The sequence below is a fragment of the Hydractinia symbiolongicarpus genome, chromosome 10, assembly GCF_029227915.1.
Source record: "Hydractinia symbiolongicarpus strain clone_291-10 chromosome 10, HSymV2.1, whole genome shotgun sequence".
Classification (NCBI taxonomy): Eukaryota; Metazoa; Cnidaria; class Hydrozoa; order Anthoathecata; family Hydractiniidae; genus Hydractinia; species Hydractinia symbiolongicarpus.
In genome coordinates, this window is record NC_079884.1 from 8,612,922 (window position 1) to 8,633,226 (window position 20,305).

Genomic DNA, 20,305 nt, shown 5'->3' on the forward strand with positions numbered 1-20,305 from the left:
TAGTAACAATGCCGGCAAGAGCTAGATACAGATGGCGTACCGCGGACTCTACCACCTTTGTTGCAGCCCTAAAGAAGAAGCCTATTCAATTCGATAACACCCAGTAACCCGACGGCTGTGACGATTGATGTGATGGTTATTTCCTGCTCCATGAACAGAATCTTAAGCTTCTCAGTAAGACACGTATCATTCTTCGTTAGCTTCATCATTGTATTTGTAATTGCTGCAAGATTGGATAGTAATTGAATAGTAATCCATGGGCCTGACGTACTATCTCGCGTTGATTCTGCAATTTTTCCAGACCCTCCTGGTCTTAGCATTATCTTCGTTTTAAATCTCTTGATAATGCTCCGACACGCCTGGCTGGGCTTTCTTTGCCTCTAGTCACTCTAATTTTGTTTAACTTCTTCCGATCTCGCCATCGTAAAAAATCTTGTTCTTTAGCAGCTTTAAGTTACCCTGCAGGGTTTGGAGTTCAAGGTTTAGCTCGCTTCGTTCATGTTCCGTAAAAAAAGACATCTCTGACAGAAGGCTTTTTCTGTCATCTAGAACATTCTCAAGCAGTAGCATCATCTCCCTTATTTTAAAGACTAACAGCCACCACGCTCTTTGTCATTTTCAATATCTTCAGGATCAAGCTGGACAACGATACTATCCTTTTTTTCAACAACAACGTGGACACATGTGCCTTGGTGGATTCCGTGTCTTTCGCTTGTTTCTCGATCAGTATTTTGACGCTGTGCCTCACCATACTAATATACCTGTCAACGTCGGTTTTGCCTGGTACCCGGAGACTTAACCTTGTTCCCAGCGCCTGTTGTCTCTTTTTTATTTTGGGAAGGCGAGAAGAATCGTATCGCCGTCCCGGGGTCAGAAAAGATACAAGATGCCTTGAGGACGAGGTTTCAGAGACTTTCTTTTAATAAGTAAAAACAGCTTGATTGCAACCTCAACACAGCTTTCCAATTTCTCTTTCTTGGCTTTTAGAACATTTTTACCTTTAATGAAGTTGACATCTTTGCTCTCCGCACCCAGATTACCCAAAGTAAATGACGGGATTAAGAATCCTCTCACCAGTTTGGTTATGCACGTGTGGTATTGGTACAACACAACAAAAAGAATAATCTCTCCACACCACAAACCTATGGTTAGATACATCTTGCGGTAGCCACAAGTAAAACAAGTTGCGTCCCTGCGGTTCGCAACTTGTTAGTCTGATACACACAGGTTAGTTGACATATAACTTAGTCACTACACCATTGCCGCAGTGTATGCTATAGAATGAACTATAAAATAAACAAAATCAGCCATGGGAACGAGGTTGTCAACTAAAATAACCACTACTAGAAATTTCGCGCCGTCTGTAGCTCTAAATTTAATGACGTCAAATCATTGATTACGACTTTCTCATACTTTCACACTATATTGTTTATTCTACACCCAACTTTGTTTTTAGTTTTTTTCATGCTGTTGTTCCATTAAAAAAGCTAGTAGAATTTTGTTTTGTTTCTTTTCAACCGAATATTAAGTTCAGGTCTTTGTCGGGAAATTATAACATTTTATTACGTGATTTTATCAAAGTTAAGTGGATATCCACCATTTTTTTCTTTGTTTGTTTTGTTTCTTTGTTTTTTTTCTTTGTGTTTTGATACTCTCTTCTACTAGGAGGTAAAATTTTCTTTGCAAAATAGTTACCATCTTGGGTGCACACAGCCTCACTTTAAAACAATTTTTATTTATTTGTATTATTCAAAATTTAAATAATATAAATAAATAAAATTTTATTTATTTAAAAGATATTATTTACAAGCGTGAATGGTAAGCGAGGTTTGGGAGTGCAAATTACACGTCATATTCTAGAGCTACTGTTCACATTTTGTAACATCGTTTGAGAATGTCAAGAGAAAACTCTTTTTCAACTACCGATGGTCAATTTATTGAAGAACTAAGAACCATAGAAAGTTCAAATAATGGTACAATCGAATCAAGCAGTACGTTTTCCAAAGATTTCTCCCAAACACAAACTACGAGTCTTCGACAAATAGTTTTAAGTAGTACAGAATCTTTTCAAAAAATCCAAAACGTTCGATTTGCGTTTAATCCAAAACATTACGAAAAATTCTATGATTGTACTGTGGAACTGAAAGAAAATACAGAAGACAAATCGCTTATTTATTATACTGACAAGGAAACTGGCGAGATAAAGTCTTTTTCCACGAAAGAAAGGTAGGTTGTAAATATCTTTAGTTTCTTACACGTTTCATGTCTCACTTTTAACACATAGGACCGGATTATCATTTTATATCTTTCTGTATCTATAGCATAACCACTTCAGAATGTTTGCATTATTATCATTTTACATTTCCCACTATCTATACAGCAAAACCACTGCTATCAATGTGGACACCTGTATGTTCTAAATGTATACAAAGAATGTACCTTATCGGAAATGTCGGACAAAAGTGTCTAAATTTTCTCAGGGTGATAAATACTTTATCTGATAATATTTTTTCGAATAGATATCTGCCTCGGCATTGTGTCTACCCATTCTTGTCCCCAAGGCTCTTTGAGAATAAAACCTCGAAAGTAGCTATGGACCTGTCTGGTCACGTGATGAAAATATGCCACCATATTTTGCATATTATTGTGACTCAAGTACCTGATGTTGTGCTTGTAAACTAGTTGTTTTTAATTTGACTTATCGTTTGAGGAGACCTAATTGGGTTCGTGACAGTACGGTGGAAAGATCCTGAAAAGAAATTTAATTTGATGATTCTAAGTCCAAAGCACTTATTTAAATTTTTAAAAACTTTTTAGTGTTTAAGCTACATGTAAATCTGAAACTTAGTTACGTAGTCAGTCTCTGTTTTGTAGCTTAGCTATAAGTGAAAGTCTCACTATACGTACAAATTTAGCACACTAGTTAGCTAACTATTTATCCCATATATTGCCGTTTTCAATCATGAGCTTATAATTTTAATCGTAAGTTTAACCAGAGTGGCTTCTACGACTCCGAAAAAGATGCCATCTATCTATCTCTAGCTATATAGAAATAGCTAGTTATTTTTGTGAAAACTGTTTTGTTACACCAGCACCAGCTTAAGTTAACCAGTTGGCATAAAAAAGACCATTAAAGATTCTTTGATATTATATAAAGCAGGCCAACTCTCTTGAAACCAGCTTGCTCATTCTCCAACTGAGGATGAGTTGAATCGATTAGTTGACTCGATTCATATAATGTCACTTAGCAAGCCAGTGTCAGGTTGAAAAAGCAAAAACATGCATATTGCAAGCTAAAACAAAAAAGAAACAACCATGTTATGTTTTACATTTCTTATCAGTTTCATTTTGTCAAAAATAAGAGTATTTTCTGTATTAATTGTAATGCTGGTTTGTTACCTATTTTTTTGAAAACAGAGAACAGTATATACAGATCATTTCCTAGGTTGACTTTTCGAATAAAAAATGATTTTTTTAAAGCTGGTTGATCTGCCAACTGAGCAAATACGGAGCTAACCTGCATCGTATAATCAGGTTTGTGATACACAATACTTTCGAGTTTATCTCAAAGAGCTCTTGGGTCGAGAATGGTGTCTACCAAATTTTTATATAACATGAGTGGACCCATAGCTGTGGCAATCTGACAATCTCAGACGGCGAGGAAAGAGAAAAAGAACTTTGGGGACGAGTTGAGGTGGGACGTGCAACCTCGGACAGGGCGAGAGTGTTGGAAGGAGAAAAGGAGCCCCAGGGACAAGGTTGGTGGTACGTGCAGCCATACGCAAAAATTAGTATTGTTGTTTAAGATTTTGGATCTAAACAAATAACCATAGAGTTCCCTAACCATAGAGTTAAAAGCACATTTTACTTATATATGAACGGTGCATGGAATTGATTGATGGCGCGATCTCGACTTTCCTTTTTAATATGTAGTACATCCACAGAAATTAACTATCCCTGTTTCTGCTTTAGGTGTTTTTGGCAATTTGTGAACTCTGATGTTTGGACAAAATGCATTCGAATAACAGAGGGAATCTTACAGAAAAATATAATGGAGTATTTAAACAAACTAATTATGCAAGGAAAAGTTAATTTATTCACGTATGTCGAATATTTGTCTTCAAATGAATTGATGAAAGGTTTTGTTAGTCGTGGAGCTGTCCGGAGAATGAACAATAAAGGGAAGAAAAAAACAAAATTGAAGAAAGAAACGGTATATTTTTTATTACATCTCGAGTGATCTTGAAAACACATACTCGTCGCGTAAAATAAATACTATTTTTTTTAGTCAACTTGTTTACGACTAGCCAGAGAGTTTTACTGTCAAATTCAACAACCATGTTTATCATCAGTACATATGACTGAACATAAACATGATGAGAAAACAGTTCACAAAGTGCTTCTGAATGGCTTTGATGGCCGTGATATCGAAAATTACGATACTGAGAAGTTTTATACCGAGGACTACAATACCAAACACTGCGATATCGAGGAATACAATACCAAACACTGCGATACTAAGGAATACAAAACCGAGGACTGCAATACTGAGGACTGTAATACCGAGGACTGCAATACCGAGAACTGCAATACCGAGCACTGCAATACCGTGGATTGCATTACCGAGGACTGCAATACCAGAGACTGCAATACCCTGGACCACAATACCGAAAATCGCGAGACCGAGGACCACGATATCGAAGATCGCAATACCGAGGAGCACGATATCGAAGAATGCAAAACCCAGGACGAAGATACCGAGAATCGCGAGACCGATGACCACGATATCGAATATCGCAATACCAAGAACTGCAATACCAAGGACTGCAATACTGGGGACTGCAATGCCCAGGACCACGATACCGAGAATCGCGATACCGATGACCATGATATCGAAGATCGCAATACCGAGGAGCACGATATCGAAGAATGCAAAACCAAAGAGCACGATACCGGGGACTGCAATACCAAGGACCGTGATAGTGAAGACAGCTCTGTCAATTTTAGCAAAGAAGAGGAGACAAAAGAGGTACAGAAGTCCACCACCGACGTATTTACATCAAAGAATACACTCAACAATAGGAACGATACAATAGTAAACGACAGATACTTTTTACCAAGGATAAATGATACGTTTTTGCATGAATGCTTACAAGGATTGCAGAACTATGCGATATCCCGAGAAAGTATAACAGATAGTCAGAGTTGGTTAACAATGCGCGAAATTATTATAAAGCGAATAAAAAAGAAGGTTAAACATTAACCTTTATTCCTTGAAAACAACTTCTTTGCCATTTACCGTTCAGTTTCATGATAGAATAAAGTATATCCTATAGTGTTTTTTCTTACCACCGGGAAGTCAAAAGAGACTGCTTAAAGAGGGAATGTGACTGCGCTGACATTTTGCTCATTGGCAGATTTTAACTCGATGTTTGTTCAGGAAGAGGGATTTATTGTTCGAGACTTTCTCAGCCGGATGTAATTACTAAGAACAATTGCAGAGTGCAACCCAAAGTCTCTGTTTATATTTTGGCGAATATTTCTTTTAAACTTCTCCTAAAAAACATTTTTATATATGAAAATACGTCCTGCTCATATACTATCGAGCGAGAGAAGAGAAACGACCAAAAGCAATCATTAGCCTGAGAGAGTATTTACATCCCGGATTGTTCTTATTATATGGTAACATTTATTCGGGTTGTTATAAATTTTAAAAACAATGATTTGAACCTAAGTTGTTTTGTGTTGGGAAACAGTACTCGCTTTTTTTGACGAATCTCTATAATAATAGCCGTATTTCGTCTGTCTGTCTCTGCGCGTACCCCCCGCTGAGTTTAAAAATCATGTTACGGAAACACGAATATCAATGCGATATATTTTTATCCACTTCGTTGCGGCGGGTAAGATAAAGGACGGGCGACCCCGTGGATTTTTCACCACGGGCTAACGACTTCTCTATAATAATAGTCGTATTCCGTCTGTGTCTGTCTGTCTCTGCGCGGACCCACCGCTGAGTTAGAAAATGATGTTACGGAAACACGAATATCAAATCCGATATATTTTTATCCACCTTGTTGCGACGGGTAAATATAAAGGACGGGCGAACCCGTGGATTTTTCCACGGGCAACGACTAGTCTATATTATAATGCCCGTATACGTCTGTCCGTCCGTCTATCACCCAAAATGGCAGGTTAGCTGCGACGGGCGAACCCGTGGATTTTTCCACGGGCTATTATAATGCCCGTATACGTCTGTCCGTCCGTCTGTCTGTCACGCAAAATGGTAGGTTAGCTGCGACGGGCGAACCCGTGGATTTTTCCACGGGCTATTATAATGCCCGTATACGTCTGTCCGTCCGTCTGTCTGTCACGCAAAATGGTAGGTTAGCTGCGCAATAGCGAGAAGCACGCAATGCGGTATAAAAACGACGGGCGAACCCGTGGATTTTTCACGGGCTAACGACTATCATATAAAAAGCTGTAATGTATTATTTCGACGTAAGCATTGCGCTGAAAATTTACTGGATCTCATTTAAGTTATTTCTTAAACTATTTTCTGTATTTAGGAAGTTTAAGTTGTCACATCATATTGTTCATAGAACATGATGAAAAATCTCACCTTAAAAGTAAGAATTAAACCTTGGTGCAAATTCAGTCGTTACTATTTGCTGACATTTTGACTAAAATTCCGACAACTTTCTCATAACAAACTGTTAAAAATTTAATGCTAATTCTTAAGAGCAGATCCGAAATTTAATTTTCGCCAATATGTTAAAACTATTAATGTAATTGTTAAAAGGAAGATATTTTTTTGCATTTATTAACATTTACATACGGACAATTTCGTTCATAAATTTTATTTTTAACACATTTGTGTTAACAGATAAAAATTGTTTCTAAACACCTCAGAAATTTTCAATACAAGACTGATTGATCAATGAGCACATCACCACGGGGTCGAATCAACGTACCCCCATTATAAAAAGTGTCAATAATGCGCAAGCTGTCTTCATCACGAGGGAGGAGAACCTGTTTCGATAACAGGAGCATTTGTGATCATTGTTGCTGACACTCTTGAGGTTTTTCACCCTAAAAAGGTTAAAAAAAAAACGTAATTAAAATGCCAAATTTTTCTAGAAGTCCCAGAAAGTGCATGTTCCCTAATGTGAAAGGAACATTGACTTGTCAAAGTACAGCAAATAAATAAGCAAATTAAACACAACAACAGCTTAGATTGGTTGAGCACAGAACATTGAAATCATGGAAATGGTCGGATTTTGGGTAAATCAAGTAAAATGCAGGACTCGCAAGTGGCAACCACAATGAGAAAAAGTAAAATTTTTACTTACAGGTTTAAAATCTGGGTCATTTTCGTCATCGTCATCACCATCGTCATCATCATCGTCCTGAGAATTAAGAAAGTAATTGTTTAACAAAACATTTTCAGACCTATTTCTTAATCAGGTTAGGCATACTGGCTATGCTTATTAGCAAAAGAGAAAAAAATAGTTACAAGCTTGAAATTCAGAAAACAAATTTACAAACACAATATTAATTTTATACCTCGTCATCATCGAGCTAAAAAATAAAAGAAACACTTGATTATTTTATTATTATTATTATTCATATTTACACAGGTTGACTACGTCAGAATATATACATATCTGGTATCAATGCAGGACCTGTACAAAAATAAATGAAAGTAAAAGCTAAAAATACTATAAAAATTTTGTTTCGAAGAGGCATAGTTAGTAAGTGCAGCACTCTTGGATAAAGACGAGTGATGAGTAAGCAAGTAGGCACGTATTACACGTACACGTACGTACACGTACACGTACGACTTAAAGAAAATTGATCCCGGCGAGTTCCCATGCGAACTATGACCCCTGCCATTATTACTAAAAAACTCAAACAATACTCTTTTTTAGCAATACCTCATCGTCTTCATCATCACTGTCTTCTTCTATAGCTTCACCAGTGTAAAACAAAACAGCCTATAAAACAAAATAATATAACAGACAAAATACTAACAGGATTTTGTACAGCAGTTTAGTCGTTTGCTACACCAAGTATTACATCATGAACAGTCTGTCAATATCACGTAAAACAAACGACAAACCTTTGGAATCAATCTTTCTCGGAAGAAATGACCGATCTCAAAGTCTGCAGCAAGAATTGCTTCAGTCTCCTCATCCTTAAAAGAAAACATGAAACGTTACTTTTTTCACTAGTAGATATTCATGTAGGTAAATTAAGAAAAACTGACTTACAATGTCATCTTCGTCAACATTCTCAGGAACTAAGATTGAACAGATAATAACTATTATTATGAACGTTATTTATATTCTGACTAAAATTTCTGTTATCTATGTTATCTATGTTAGTGTTTTTGGCGTTGAAACTGTTTTTTTATTATTTCAAAGGATGAAAATTGAAGTAACGCTTTATTTTTTTCAATTTTTCTTTTAAGCATCGTGCTTAAACATTGTGTAACATGTCAACTAAAAAACAAATGCCGCCCATGCAAACAAAATTCAAGCCTCCCAACAAGAGCTTAGGTTTTTAAATAAACCATTTTGGATGACTTCTATAGCATTTCAGCAACATTATTACAGTAAGATACACACTATTTGTTTTGGTCACACATGATTTTATAAATTAAGAAAAATCCCTCAAATTAGAGGCCTAGTAATTGCAGTTGTCCTATAAAATTGAACACATAAAAAAGTTTGTCTTTCCTCGAGGCAACGAGTATAGAGTAATTTTTTTATTTTCATTAAAAAAAGATCTGCATTCGTTAATCAGGTGTGAGAATACAGGCAGGGAAACAGTTTGTAGACAAGAAAATAAAAAATGACATGCAAACCTTCTGGTGGATCGAAGAAATTGAAAAACGAGTCATTTTGGACAGTCTTTGTTACTACACGTGTTTGACCACGACCTATAAAATCAAATCAGCCTTGCTAAATATATATTCAATCTGTATAGTTAATATATTTAGTAGGACGAAATAATTACCTTTATGCTTTTGCTTCTTCTTTACTTGTTTTTGAGTTATATTTTTCCCCTTTTGCCAGTCTATTTTGCATCTATAATATACAACAATGGTTTGTTTTAACAAACAAAAAATAACAAAAACTAAAAAGGAAGCAGAATATTCTTTGCAGCACTGAAACAGAAAACTGGAAAATGAAGCTAGAGAGTAATGAACATTGAACTGTTGTATTTATTGTTTATTGTTTGTTTTCAGATTCAACATTGCATACTAATAAATAAGCAAATGGTTTCATTCCTATCTATGTTGAATCTTTTAATCTTCAAGTGAAACGCCTCGACATGCCATCAGTTAGTTGTCCAGTGCCTGGCTGCACCTACACCACGCCAGACCTCGATGCTGTCATCATTGCTGCACTACTGACAACCCATGCTACCACGCATTCGAATCAACCTACATCGGTATCACCCACGGCCAAGATTGAACGAGTGAGACGTCCCACTGTTACTTTAGCCGGAACCTCTGAGGATTGGAAATACTTCCTGACCCGCTGGATTGAGTACAAGACCGCTACCAAAATCACAGGTAGAGATGCTGTTCTCCAACTCCTTGAATGCTGTGACGAGCAGTTGCGCAGAGACCTCACCCGATCCACCACTGGCATGTTGGCCGAAAAAAGTGAGGATGTCATCCTTGCTTCAATGAAATCACTCGCTGTCAGGGAGGAAAACGTTATGGTTGCACGAGTTGCCTTAAACAATATGAATCAAGATCCTGATGAGCCAATAAGATCGTTTGGGGCTAGATTGAAAGGTCAAGCTGGTGTATGTAAATATGTTATTCCCTGCCCCTCGTGCAGCCACGACGTGGACTATACCGAACAAATATTATGTGATGTTCTTGGTCGTGGTATCTCCGACCCTGATATTCAGCTGGAGCTTCTTGGACATGGTTGGTTGGACACTTGCGGGAAAAACGGAATTATTCAACATCCCTCAAAGTTCAAATTTGCCCATGATGTGGTGGAGTTTGCTGGGTTTGAAGTTACCCCTACCAATGTCCGTCCAGCACCAAGCCTTATGCGAGCCATTGCCGATTTTCCTGTACCGCAAAATATAACAGACATCCGTTCCTGGTTCGGTCTGGTCAACCAAGTAGCATACACATTCAGTATGACGGACAAAATGCTACCCCTACGCGAATTGCTGAAACCTCAGTCTTCGTTTCAATGGAGCGATGAACTCAACGAAATATTTGCTGCCTCTAAATCAAAAATCTTAAGTGAGATTGAGGAAGGTGTACGCATATTTGACAAGTCAAGGCTCACATGTATAGCAACAGACTGGTCAAAGAACGGAGTTGGTTTTTGGCTGCTCCAAAAACATTGCCTATGTGAAGGGAAATCTCTCTTCTGTTGTCGTAGTGGTTGGAAGGTTGTGTTAGTTGGCAGTCGGTTCACTAACCCAGCTGAGTCCCGTTATGCACCAATTGAAGGTGAGGCATTAGCCGTTGCACATGCGTTGGACAAGTGTCGACATTTTGTTTTGGGTTGCAAGGACCTAATCATTGCAGTTGATCATAAGCCGTTGCTCGGACTCTTTACAAACAGATCCCTGGAAGACATACCTAACAACCGATTGCGGAATCTTAAAGAACGCACACTGAGGTATCGTTTCACCATGCAACATATTCCTGGCCTGAAGAATCGAGTTCCAGATGCTCTGTCGCGCCATCCATCTGGCGACCCGTCTCCGGAACAACTGGTATTACCTGACGACATTTCGTTTATAGCTGCTTCATCGGCATTGAATTCCCTTAAATCCACAACCTGGGAGGATGTTCGTCAAGCAACTACAGCCAACGTCGAAATGCGAGATCTAGTTCATACCATTGAGTCTGGCTTACCTGAACACCAGACGGAGTGGCCCCAGAAATTGCAGGTATATCATCAATATCGCGATCAATTGTCCACTGTTGATGGAGTCGCACTTTACAAGGACAGGGTCATCATACCTCCATGCCTACGGCCTAACATACTATCCAGCCTTCATGCCGCACACCATGGTGTCACATCGATGAACTTGAGGGCCGAATCTTCCATCTTCTGGCCAGGTCTATCTGCAGATATCGTAAAGTTACGTCAGGGATGTCAAAGCTGCGACCGTATTGCTCCATCGCAACCATCAGCTCCGCCGAAGCCTCTGCAATATCCTGATTATCCGTTTCAGCAAATCTGTGGCGACTTCTTTCATTATGCCGGCCACAACTATCTTGTCTGCATTGATCGATACTCCAATTGGCCGATTGTTGAGGAGGCTAGAAATGGTGCGAAAGGATTAATCGACTGCCTCCGCCGAACATTTGTAACCTATGGTATACCGGACGAATTCTCCTCAGACGGTGGACCTGAGCTGTGTGCATCCTCCACGTCCACTTTCCTGCGTAACTGGGGTGTCCACCACCGAATATCATCAGTTGCGTATCCACACAGCAATTGTCGAGCTGAAGTTGGTGTGAAAACAGTAAAACGCATGCTAACGGATAATGTTTGTTCTGATGGGAACCTTGACACAGACGCATTTCAAAAAGCCATGCTACAATATAGAAACACGCCAAATCAAACCACCAAGTTATCACCTGCAATATGTTTGTTTGGACGACCCATCAAGGATTTCGTACCCATCTTGCCAGGTAAATACCTCCCCCACCCTACGTGGGTGAGTGTCCTTGAAGATCGCGAAAAGGCACTAAGGCGTCGTCATATGGCCATTGCTGAGAGACTGTCTCTGTATTCTAAGCAGTTGAACCCACTTTGTGTGGGAGATCAGGTGCGAATCCAAAATCAGACTGGTCTCCATCCTCTTCGATGGGACAAAACCGGCTCGATTATCGAAGTTCGCCCGCATGACCAATATGTGGTTCGAATTGATGGATCAAGACGGGTGACACTACGTAACCGTAAATTCCTTCGGAAATTCACACCTGTTCGGCCAAACTTACCATTGGACCAGCTTATGAACGCCTGGCGATCAATCCCACCAGCCTCTAGGCCGCCAATCACCTCTAAAGATGTGGAACAACCCATCGATGACAGCCGCTCCACTCAAGACTTGCCACAGGGATCTACACCACCCCTCTCAAATCCGACCGACAACACTCCGCCTCCACAAGCATCGCATGATAGTGACACATACTTTGGTCCTGACCAGCCAGCTGCTGACAACCGTTTGGATGTACCGACCGCCTCCTCGTCACCGCCTTATCCGTCCCCGGTTCGTCGATCTACAAGAGAACGTCGGCAACCATCTCGTTTCGAGGACTATGTTATGAACTAATACATTTAATCGTCATTATATACTGCACATCTCCTAATGACTGGGGGGAGATAAAGAGTAATGAACATTGAACTGTTGTATTTATTGTTTATTGTTTGTTTTCAGATTCAACATTGCATACTAATAAATAAGCAAATGGTTTCATTCCTATCTAGAAGCAAAGTTATTTCCTATAATAACTGCATATGCTTATTACTGTAACCTCAAAAACACAGATTTTTGTATAAAACAGGTGACAAGAAACAGTTGACAAAAATATTAATAGAACGTCACTGGCAATTGCATTTGGCTCAAGATGATAATGCAGAAATACTTAAAACATATATTATACATAGAAAAGGTCAGATTTCCAGAGCAGTCAATAGGATTATTAAACTCACCCAGTACATGAGACAATATCAGGTCCCTCAAATGAAAACGGATCATCTACATCAGGTTCTGATTTCATTTTGTATGTTTTTGTGAGTGCCTAGAATTTGTAACAAATAGAAAGAACTTTGCAGAATTAATTCAATGAAATTAAATTGTGAAAATTTGTGAAATATACACTATACATACTGTATTTGTGAAGTACTCGTTTGGAGAAAACTGAAACTCTAACACAAATCCCTAAAGAAATAAGTTAATAAATAAAACTGAGTAAGTTAATAAATAAAACTGTGTGCTAATGCACGGATTACGTATGACAGGCCAGGCTCACATAAGCAAACAAAATAAACTAAGTTATTTTTTCTAGTGATCTATTCATACACCTACCATTTCTGAATCATCAGAACTTCCATCATCTTTTTTACCAGTAAAAATTAGTTTAATATCGATAAGATGCTTTAGGATCTCTTCATCATGTTCCTTTAGAAAAATATATTTGAAAAATTTATAATTTACTAATAACTACAAATTAATAATCTTATTTTTTTTGTACCTGAATCATTTCCTCCAGTAATTCGACATTTTTCATTGCAATAAGCCAAAATTCTGGAATGCCCTTAGTATTTTCATCCATTTTTAATTTATTAAGAACATCCTCAGCAATCTTTTCTTCCTCAGTTTTTTCTTTGTTTTCATCCACTGCTTTTGCTTTTTCTTCTTCCTCTGCTTTCTTCTTTTCTTCTTCTTCTTCCTCTTCGTTATCCTCACCTGGTTCAACCCAAGTTGCTTCTTCATCGTTTGGTTCATGTACAGCATTGACAATATCATTTCGTTTGTCATACAATGGCTTAAAAAGTTCAGCATATTTCATTTCAAGCAGGTGAGCTTCTTCATAAAATTTCCCCTCTAATTTGGCACATTCAACTTGAATATTTTTCAGCGCATTAATTCTTCTTTTTACACACTCTGGTAAAGTTTCAATGAAACCTGTACCCACTCCCATTAAACCATTTAGTTTTGCCTGCACAGCAGCCATGATTTGTGGATTTGACATCAAATCAGATGCAGTAAGACCAGTAGTACCTAAAACAGGAAAACATATTTTTAGGTCAGAAGAGTATTGGTCCCATGATGGACAATTATATTCTTTTTTAAATTAACACTTGTGACACTAAACAAAGCTGATGGATGTATAGAAACAATAGTTGATAAGCGTACTTAAAAAAAAAAATTGTTTGTAAAACAAGTATACACTTACTCTTATATATATAGAAAATGCATTTAAGTTAAGTTTATTTAAATGCGTTTTCATAAATCAAATGATTATTCAGAATTGTACAGATATATTGATTTCAAAAGAAACAAAGCATGTCCAAAGTAATTTATATATATTTTGTATTTTGAAGTAATACAGTTATATATTTGTATTCTTTCTTTAAATCATTTTCTGGAGATAAAGATGTGAGACATTCAAGCTATTGCATATTTATACCAAAAAATAATTTGCAGGGATCGCTATTGAAATTGATGCAACGCACTCCTTGAAAGTTTATATTTTCTGATTGTGTTGTGAAAGTGGTATCCATTTCAAACAGAAGATAAAAATCTAATTTTTGACAATAATCCCAATTCTTGTACTCCCATGAAATTGAAAAACAACTGAAAGATGGTAAACAAGCGCATGAAATAAAGGTTGATGCATGCACAACATTTATAAAGCCACTGCATGCTAATGGGTTGTATTAATTGATGATTACATAAGAGATCATAGCGAAACCGTCTTGGCTGGTTGAAGGAAGTCAAATATCAAGGATGTCTACAATAGCGACCAAAGCATGAAAAGTGATACTCTTACTTAAAACATGTGCAAAAACTACATTTAGCACTCCTGCGCAAAAATGCGCGAAAATTAGACATGAGCAAAATTTGAGTATATTAGGTTTTAATGATTGGTAAGTAAATACAATAAAATTTGCCATTTATTTTTGCAAAACAATGTATACAGCAAAAAAATACATTAGTCTTACTTCATTCAATTTTCAATGTAAAAAATAGTACATGTTTTACCAGTTTGGAGGTAATATTACTACAATTCAGACCTACCTCACAAAATACCTTATTTAGGAGAGAAAGAGTTGTGTATTTTTGCTAACATAAATAGTCACAACTTAACGTACTGTCTATTTGAACATCATGTTCTCCTCCTGCTTCAGGTTCACCAGACATCTTATATCTAAAGTAAAAAAAATACCTTAATGATACTAATCTTAACAGATATGTATATATTATCTAGAATAAAAAAAATGCCTTTTGTAGGTATTTGGTTTTACAAATGATTGTTTATGATTTTTACAAATAAGGGGAAAATGTTTAAAATATTTTTGACAAAGCCCTCGTACTTTTGATGATTCTTTATGATTTTATAATTTCCTTCCGTTTTATGGTCCTTTTAAAACTTTTAAGTAATTAAATAACTGAAGGTTTTAAAGTCCATGGGGATTCCATCCTAATAACTGGCTCTTCCTTATCTCTTATCTCTATGTGCATTAGCACTAAGATACACATTGACTTTCAATGAGCAAGAATTAGCAAAGATTTGTGGAGAACATAAAAGCAATTTCCTAAAATATTCCCCAGCCTGTCAAATTTGATAATATTAGAGGTTTGTTTTGTATTTAATGACTGATTTACATACACAAAAGACTACATGCCATGCACAAATGTTCTCATTGGTGAGCTATCCAGCGTTGTTTAGGCTATTCTGTAAATTACAGAAATTTCGGTACAAGTCAAATTAGACATAGACTTTACCTTTCCCCTCCCTTCAAATAGTATTCCTAAAAATATGTAGCCTTTGGTGGGTTCAATATAGTATTATTCGTTCAATGTTTCATGGTAGCAGAAGGATGTTAACAGAATTTTATAAACATTGGCATCAAGAGTTTTTTAAGCCCACTACTGTTGGATGAGAAGAATAAAGACTTCTCTTTGTGGTTGCCTAAAGTTAAAGCGTGGAAAACACCAACAAGTTGTTAACAGGACTCAAAAATGCCCATGGTCTGCAGGTATAGCTTTACATTTACCAGAAGGAAGTCAAATACGGCATCAGATATTTGATACACAAGATACTGATGGGTTACCTGGTGTGGAAGGATTGAATTACTTCAAATACATTAAAAGAAGGATGAAAAAACGACTGCGTTTGACACATTGCGAGAATTTTGTAATTTTACTCAAACCAAGGAACAAACAATCTACCAATACATAATGCATTACGAAAAGTCTAAAACTAAAATGAAACAGTTTAAAATGGATCTTGGTGAGCGTATTCATGGCTTGAACTTCCTTTAAACGACATCGAGCTAAAGATTTTGGGAAGTTGGTCATGATAAGCCAGAAGACATGAGCAGGCAGAAAAAGCATTAAAGAAGTATTATGGAAGTTCAGCAATCAATAATGTAACAAATCAATTGGACAGTATTTCACCTGCAGTTAGTGTTACACCTGCAGTTAAGGAAGAAGTATTTTACACATATGATTCTTGCCTGGAAACAGTCTCATCATAACCAAAAAAGGTTTTATACAAACAATCTTAATATTGCAATCCTAACAATGAAATTTTTTAAAAACTTTACAAGATTTAATGCGAAAGGTTCAAAGAGCAGGGAGGGTACTTGAAATGTCATGTGTGTCAGTCTGTGGCATATTTTTTGAGAAATTGTCCCCACAAGTCCACTTATCACAATAATAACGTTTCTGACGCATTTTTAGATAGTGAAGGAAAAATATTATTGAATGTGACATTGCCACTGATTCATGTACATCATAAGCTTTAAATTACATGATTCTAGACACTGGTTGCCCCCAAAAATGTTCAGGTTTAGCCTGGGCTAAATGTTTTTTAAACAGTTTAAATGAAGATCTGCAAAATCAAGTCCAAAGAAGTGCCAGTTCTAAAAAGTTTAGGTTTGGTGGTGGTCACATTTTGAAGTCCTCGGACCAAATCAAAGTGCCAGTTATGATTGCTGGATAATTAAAAAAAAATTGCTTTTGATGTTGTTGGTGATTTACCTCTACTTTTAAAAATGAATTGTTGTCATATCGACTGCAAATGACAATTAAAGATAAAAAGGTAGTTAAGCTATACACGTCATCAAGTGGCCATTGGTGTATCAACAATCAACCATGATTTCCAATTGACTTTGTATATGTGTTGCTTGCACATATACAAGAAATGTCAAGTAAGGAGAAGTTTAAAGCTGCTAAGCATTTGCACCGACAATATTGCCATACACTATTTGAGTTTTAAAAAAGGTTTTAATGGTTTTTGATGAACAAGACAAAAAGTTTTTATCAATTTTACAAAAGATATCATTAGAATGCTTAGTTTGTAAACGATACAAACTGACTATTCCCAGACCAGCAGTTGGAAACCTCTTTGACCCTGCTAAGATAAAGTTTAACAAAGTAGTCAGCTTTGATCTGGAGAAATGAAATGGGCAGTGGATTCATATATCTTATTGGTATGTATACAAGATTTACAGGGGCTACTTACGTTAAGGTGGCAGTAACCCTTAAAATCGGAATTTTTTTTTACATAATTAGTTACGAAAGTTTATTTTCAGACTAATATCCATATTATTTGGCTAAAATACTATTATTATCACCAAAAATATTCAGTCTCAACAATTCCTCTAAAATAAAATTCATGAATAATTAATTAGTTCTGCCAGTTCAAGTTTATGCGCTTGCGAAATTGTACAGAAAGAAATGACGTAATTATTAAAAAGACAAGATACACCAAAGATGGCGCATTATGTAGAAATTTAAGATGCTACACTGCACAAGCTTAAACTTCCGATAGCATTTTTGTTTTACTTTAAATTTTTTAAAAAGGTGAGGTGGACCCTGCAGCCATGATACAGTGTGTGGAAATCTTTTTATTTGGAATATTTTTTCTTTTAACAGTGTTCGGTTCAGCAGGGAATGCCAACAAAGAATCTTTTGAAAAAAACAATAGGCTATTGTTAAAAAAATAAGAATGAACAAAAAAAATCCGCAGACCGTTTTAACAGGGTCAACTCCAGGTTCATTTAAAAACAGAAGCTGATGAAAAATAACGAGATTGTAAAAGTCAGAGCTCGTAGAAGATATATATATTCTTGTTTATGATACATTTTTAAATAGAAATTTTTACTGACTCAACAATTTTAGTGTTAAAGTTATTTTATTATGTATTAAGGCCTATATTTTTTGTCTGTAACTGCCTGGCAAAGCCCGGGGCTGTCCAAAACCGCCCGAAATGCAACACCCGCATGCTCATTTTGCTGCCATTTAAATTTTGTCAAGGTGCTATTTTTTCGTTAAGTACTCTCAGTTTATTATTTGTGGGATTTTATTACAGCTATTTATGGAAAAAATGATAAAAACAGTTTTTTCAGAACTCTTCCACTGCCACTGCTGAACATAGAATAAATTATAGATGGTAATAAACTTTTAATAAAATGTTGTTTGGGGTTTCTCCGGGCGAAATCACGTTTTTTTGGAAGTCGGTCAACAACCCCCATGGTTTTTGGCGAGTCAGCACCCCCGTCAAAATCACCATTCAATCAGATTATCATGTATCAGGGACAGTATTACGTAAACATTTAACTTACATAATTTCAATTTTTCTGCCCGGTATAAAACTTTTCTATTAACTGGCAACATTGGATGGTTATGACCCAATATTCCTAGCCTAAAGTCTAGGATCTACAATATTATCAGTTTCAGCAATACTAAAACTTTTGTATTTTACAGAACAGACAACCTAAACATCACTTGGGTAGCTAACTGATGACATTAAATCTATTTTAATCTTTGTAATTATTATCTATATCATGTTATTATCTATATCTATATCATTTTTAAACTAGACTTGAATATTTTTAGAAAAACAAAATCATTACCACCTGTGCTCTCCTCCAAAATTCTCCTTGTTAATTCGCTTCACTTTTTCTATTGTCGTTTTAGATTTTTGAGCAACAGAACATGGTCAGTACGGCACTTTTCCCCGATCAGGCGATCGAGTGGCTCTTTGGAGCTTGTAATCAGTCAATAGAGTGACTCTCCCCCAATCAATGCTATAACATATTTCACAAAAGTTTTGGCCTATCAGCTGCTCAGAGTTTATTTTATATATGTGAAGCCATTACACCAATAACATGTTTCTTATGTCTTTAGCTAGCCAGCGCTATAGGGTATCATTAATTATTTCTTTCATGAATATATTTTTACATACTTATTATTCACAAGCTAGCTACCCTTGCATGCTTCAGGACATCAAAATAATAAAATCTCTCCAGCATGTTAGCCAGAAACAAATAGTATTTTACCATGTTGTTGATCCAACGTAAATAAACATTAATAGCGCCAGAACAGCTGGTGAATTTATTTTAATTGGTGAATCGGCGTGAAATACACATGTGACTTCACAAAACAAAATTGGCCCGCACTATTGTCCGGCGGGTTGCTCTTTTACAAAACAATTTTTTTCACAAAAAGTACTCACCCAATCCAGGTAAGTCACAACTAATTTGGAAGTTGCGAACTCCCCCAATCAGGTGATTACCCCCGATCGGGGGAGACTCACACGATCGGGAAAAAGTGCCCTACTGATGGTGATGGCCAATGTTTGAAGTGATGTTTAAAACAGTAATGTTTAACTTCATTTTTGGAAAGTTGTTTCAAGGGATGGCTTATAGTCAAAACTATGAATTCATGTAGCAAGCAGAGAGTTGCCAGATCGTCACCAAAGTTTGTTTGTTTAGATAATAAGGCCACCCTTAAAAATATAATTGGTTAGCGTCACCCGAGCGACTCACTTTGAAAGGCGAAAGTCAAGTCGGGGAGTCAATAAATTTGTAAAAGTAAACCAAACAATCCATGAACAATCTTCGACATGCAACAAAATCCACCATTTACCTTTTCGGTGGTCCTCTGAATTATGGTTGTTACGCTCGAATATTATTTCGATAGGGTACTGCGCTGCGCTACTCAGTGCTATATTTTCCTGCTTCGCATTTATAAATCGAACTTGAAATGGAGGCTAAAGATACAGCTGGCGTACATTTAAAAAGAATAACAAAATATGGCTGCAAAATATAGTATTTTTGTAATTTTTCGGGAAAATTTTTTATCTGACTGACCGACTCACTTTTGTAATTAGAAATGACGCTAACCAAACATAATTTCGACGGTGGCCTAATCACGCTATAAGGAGAGTACATGCTAGCTAGCTACATATATTTAAGATAAAATCCTGAAATAAGGTAAAAAAGTCAGTAAGGAGTAAGGTTTTATATTATATAACTATGGTTAAAAAAAAGACAAAATATGATGGGCCAAAAGGGGTTATAAACAGGAACTTTTTTGTTTTAAACTCTTGACTAACTAGTTAATTTTATACGGTTTCAAACTTCATTATCTAAAATAAAAATTTTCTGAAACTATCAGGTATTTTACCTCTTGACGCCCTCTGTCGCAGGCTGTACTACTCGTCTTCAGTAGCAGGGGAAGGAAAGGACATAACTTACGCATGGAAAACATTTAGCGACGCATGCGTCTC

The 20,305-nt window shown here is 36.6% G+C and overlaps 2 protein-coding genes across 2 annotated transcripts; one reads left to right on the forward strand and one right to left on the reverse strand.

The window, feature by feature from the left end:
* The first annotated feature begins 1,299 nt into the window (after positions 1-1,299).
* Positions 1,300-3,640, forward strand: LOC130662661 (uncharacterized). The gene is made up of 2 exons (XM_057461562.1): positions 1,300-2,226; positions 3,481-3,640. The coding sequence occupies exons 1-2, from the start codon at positions 1,895-1,897 to the stop codon at positions 3,611-3,613; spliced, it is 465 nt and encodes a 154-aa protein (XP_057317545.1). The 5' UTR covers positions 1,300-1,894; the 3' UTR covers positions 3,614-3,640.
* Positions 3,641-6,786: 3,146 nt separating this feature from the next.
* LOC130662654 (nucleosome assembly protein 1-like 1) lies at positions 6,787-20,304 on the reverse strand. Its single transcript, XM_057461554.1, has 14 exons — positions 20,203-20,304; positions 14,877-14,932; positions 13,253-13,782; positions 13,087-13,179; positions 12,889-12,939; positions 12,711-12,799; positions 9,019-9,089; positions 8,867-8,941; positions 8,271-8,299; positions 8,120-8,194; positions 7,935-7,994; positions 7,564-7,578; positions 7,350-7,406; positions 6,787-7,089 (listed from the first exon to the last, which is right to left on the reverse strand). Exons 2-14 carry the CDS (start codon positions 14,923-14,925, stop codon positions 7,057-7,059), a joined length of 1,227 nt encoding a protein of 408 aa, XP_057317537.1. The 5' UTR covers positions 14,926-14,932; positions 20,203-20,304; the 3' UTR covers positions 6,787-7,056.
* Between the last annotated feature and the right edge of the window lies 1 nt (position 20,305).

Bases quoted from the DNA above. Each gene is read 5' to 3' on its own strand.
- LOC130662661 (XM_057461562.1), top strand. From the start codon at position 1,895: ATGTCAAGAGAAAACTCTTTTTCAACTACCGATGGTCAATTTATTGAA. The intron at 2,227-3,480 runs GTAGGTTGTAAA...ATTTTTTTAAAG, and splicing joins TCTTTTTCCACGAAAGAAAG to CTGGTTGATCTGCCAACTGA.
- LOC130662654 (XM_057461554.1), bottom strand. From the start codon at position 14,925: ATGTCTGGTGAACCTGAAGCAGGAGGAGAACATGATGTTCAAATAGAC. The intron at 12,940-13,086 runs GTAGGTGTATGA...TTATTTCTTTAG, and splicing joins GTTCTGATGATTCAGAAATG to GGATTTGTGTTAGAGTTTCA. The intron at 7,090-7,349 runs GTAAGTAAAAAT...TAACCTTTTTAG, and splicing joins ATGACCCAGATTTTAAACCT to GGTGAAAAACCTCAAGAGTG.